Genomic DNA, 1,682 nt, shown 5'->3' on the forward strand with positions numbered 1-1,682 from the left:
TTCATACAATCCTCCCACCTCAGGCTCCTGAGTAGCTGGGACTATACAGGCTTGTGCCCACTGTGCCCAGCCCATTTTAACTATTTTTAAGTGCACAATTCAGTGGCATTAAATGCATTCACAATGTCATGCAACTATCATTACTATCCATTTCCAAATTTTTCTCATCATTCTCAACAGAAACTATGTACCAAATAAACAATAATTTCTCATTGTTTCCTCCCTACAGCCCCTTGTAACCTCTATTCCACTTTCTGTCTCTACGAATTTGCCTATTCTAGGTATCTCATAAAAGTTGAATCATATAACGTTTGTTCTTTTTGTCTGGCTTATTTTATTTTGCATAATGTGTTCAATGTTCATCCATGTTATGGAATTCATCAGAATTTCATTGCTTTTAAGGCTGAATAATATTCCATTGTATGTTTATATCACATTTTATTTGTCTATTCATCTGTTGAGGATATTTGGACTGTTTCCACCTTTTAGCTATTGTGAATAATACTGCTGTGAACATTGGTATTCAACATTTGGTATTTTAAAGTTCTGCATTGATATTCATAATTAGAATTGTTCTAGAGTTTTATCTTTGTGACATTCTTGGAAACCTACATATTTTTAAGAAAATTATTTACAAAATGGTGTAAATCTAAACATATTACACAAATTTCTTTTCATAATGACTTATATTAGAAAAAGAATAAAACTCACTCAATTTTTTTATGTGAATCTAAATTTCTTTCAAAAAGTTGGTTTCTGTCAGGTCCTAACCTAAAAGTAACAATAATACCTTATCTAGATGATTCTGGGAAAATGTATTAATTTTTATTATCCTTTTTAGAGATTTATTTTTCTGCTAATCTCAAGAAATATAGTATTTGAATTTACATAAAATTCATTTGCTTCCACATGCTCAAGAAGTCTTTCAAAGACAATAGTAAAATGGGAATCCATTCAATTGGTAATGTAATGATATATCTTGATTTTAATAATGATATATCTTTTCTGGTCCCTTAAAGATCTGTCTACATAAAAAGCCACTCCTACCTACTACAACAACAAAAGACATAGCAGAAGGGCCATATGTCTTCTGATGGGTGTAAAGAAACTTACTGAAGGCTCACTGAGTTAAAAAAATGAACAAACAAGCAAATGAAGAATGGCAAGATTGTGGAGAAGGACATGAGATGGAAGATTTTTTTTTTTTTTTTTTTTTAGCTCTCCTTGGACCCTAAATAAGAGCACAATTTTGGACATATTGCAAAAGGCGCTTGCATTTTAATGATCCTTTTGAAGCAGTTTTCAGTTTTCCAGTTGAGGGTAAATGTGAAAATATGAAGCAATCCTCCTAAATGAAGTGGAAAAATAGTAGCCTGAGGTATGAGAAAGAAGGAAGCGGGGAGGTTGTGGCAGAATGGAAACAACTGATTGAAGCAAGCTGAAGATCCTCTAGACATAGAAAAGGACAGCTTGGTATGATTTCAGCAAATTCAAGGTCGTATTTTGCAAGGGTGTGCTGAGCTCATAAAAAAGGATGTTGAGAATAGAAGCACACAATTCAGAATTAGGAATGCATGGTCCAATGTGAGTTAGAGATACAAAAATTGAAAAAATTCAAAATGGAAAAATAACATTTGAAGTACATAGTATAGGCACTAATTAAAAAAAAGAGTAAGTATTAG

The 1,682-nt window shown here is 32.2% G+C and overlaps 1 protein-coding gene across 1 annotated transcript in view; it reads right to left on the reverse strand.

Moving 5' to 3' along the window:
- The window catches only part of KHDRBS2 (KH domain containing, RNA binding, signal transduction associated 2), a 625,035-nt gene that overhangs the window by 475,642 nt on the left and 147,711 nt on the right, over positions 1-1,682 (reverse strand). The window contains exon 5 of the mRNA XM_012647139.1: positions 19-41. Coding sequence (XP_012502593.1) covers positions 19-41 — 23 coding nt within the window. The remainder of the gene's footprint in view (positions 1-18; positions 42-1,682) is intronic.

The sequence above is a fragment of the Propithecus coquereli genome, unplaced genomic scaffold (assembly GCF_000956105.1).
Source record: "Propithecus coquereli isolate 6110/MARCELLA unplaced genomic scaffold, Pcoq_1.0 Scaffold259, whole genome shotgun sequence".
NCBI classification, from domain to species: Eukaryota; Metazoa; Chordata; class Mammalia; order Primates; family Indriidae; genus Propithecus; species Propithecus coquereli.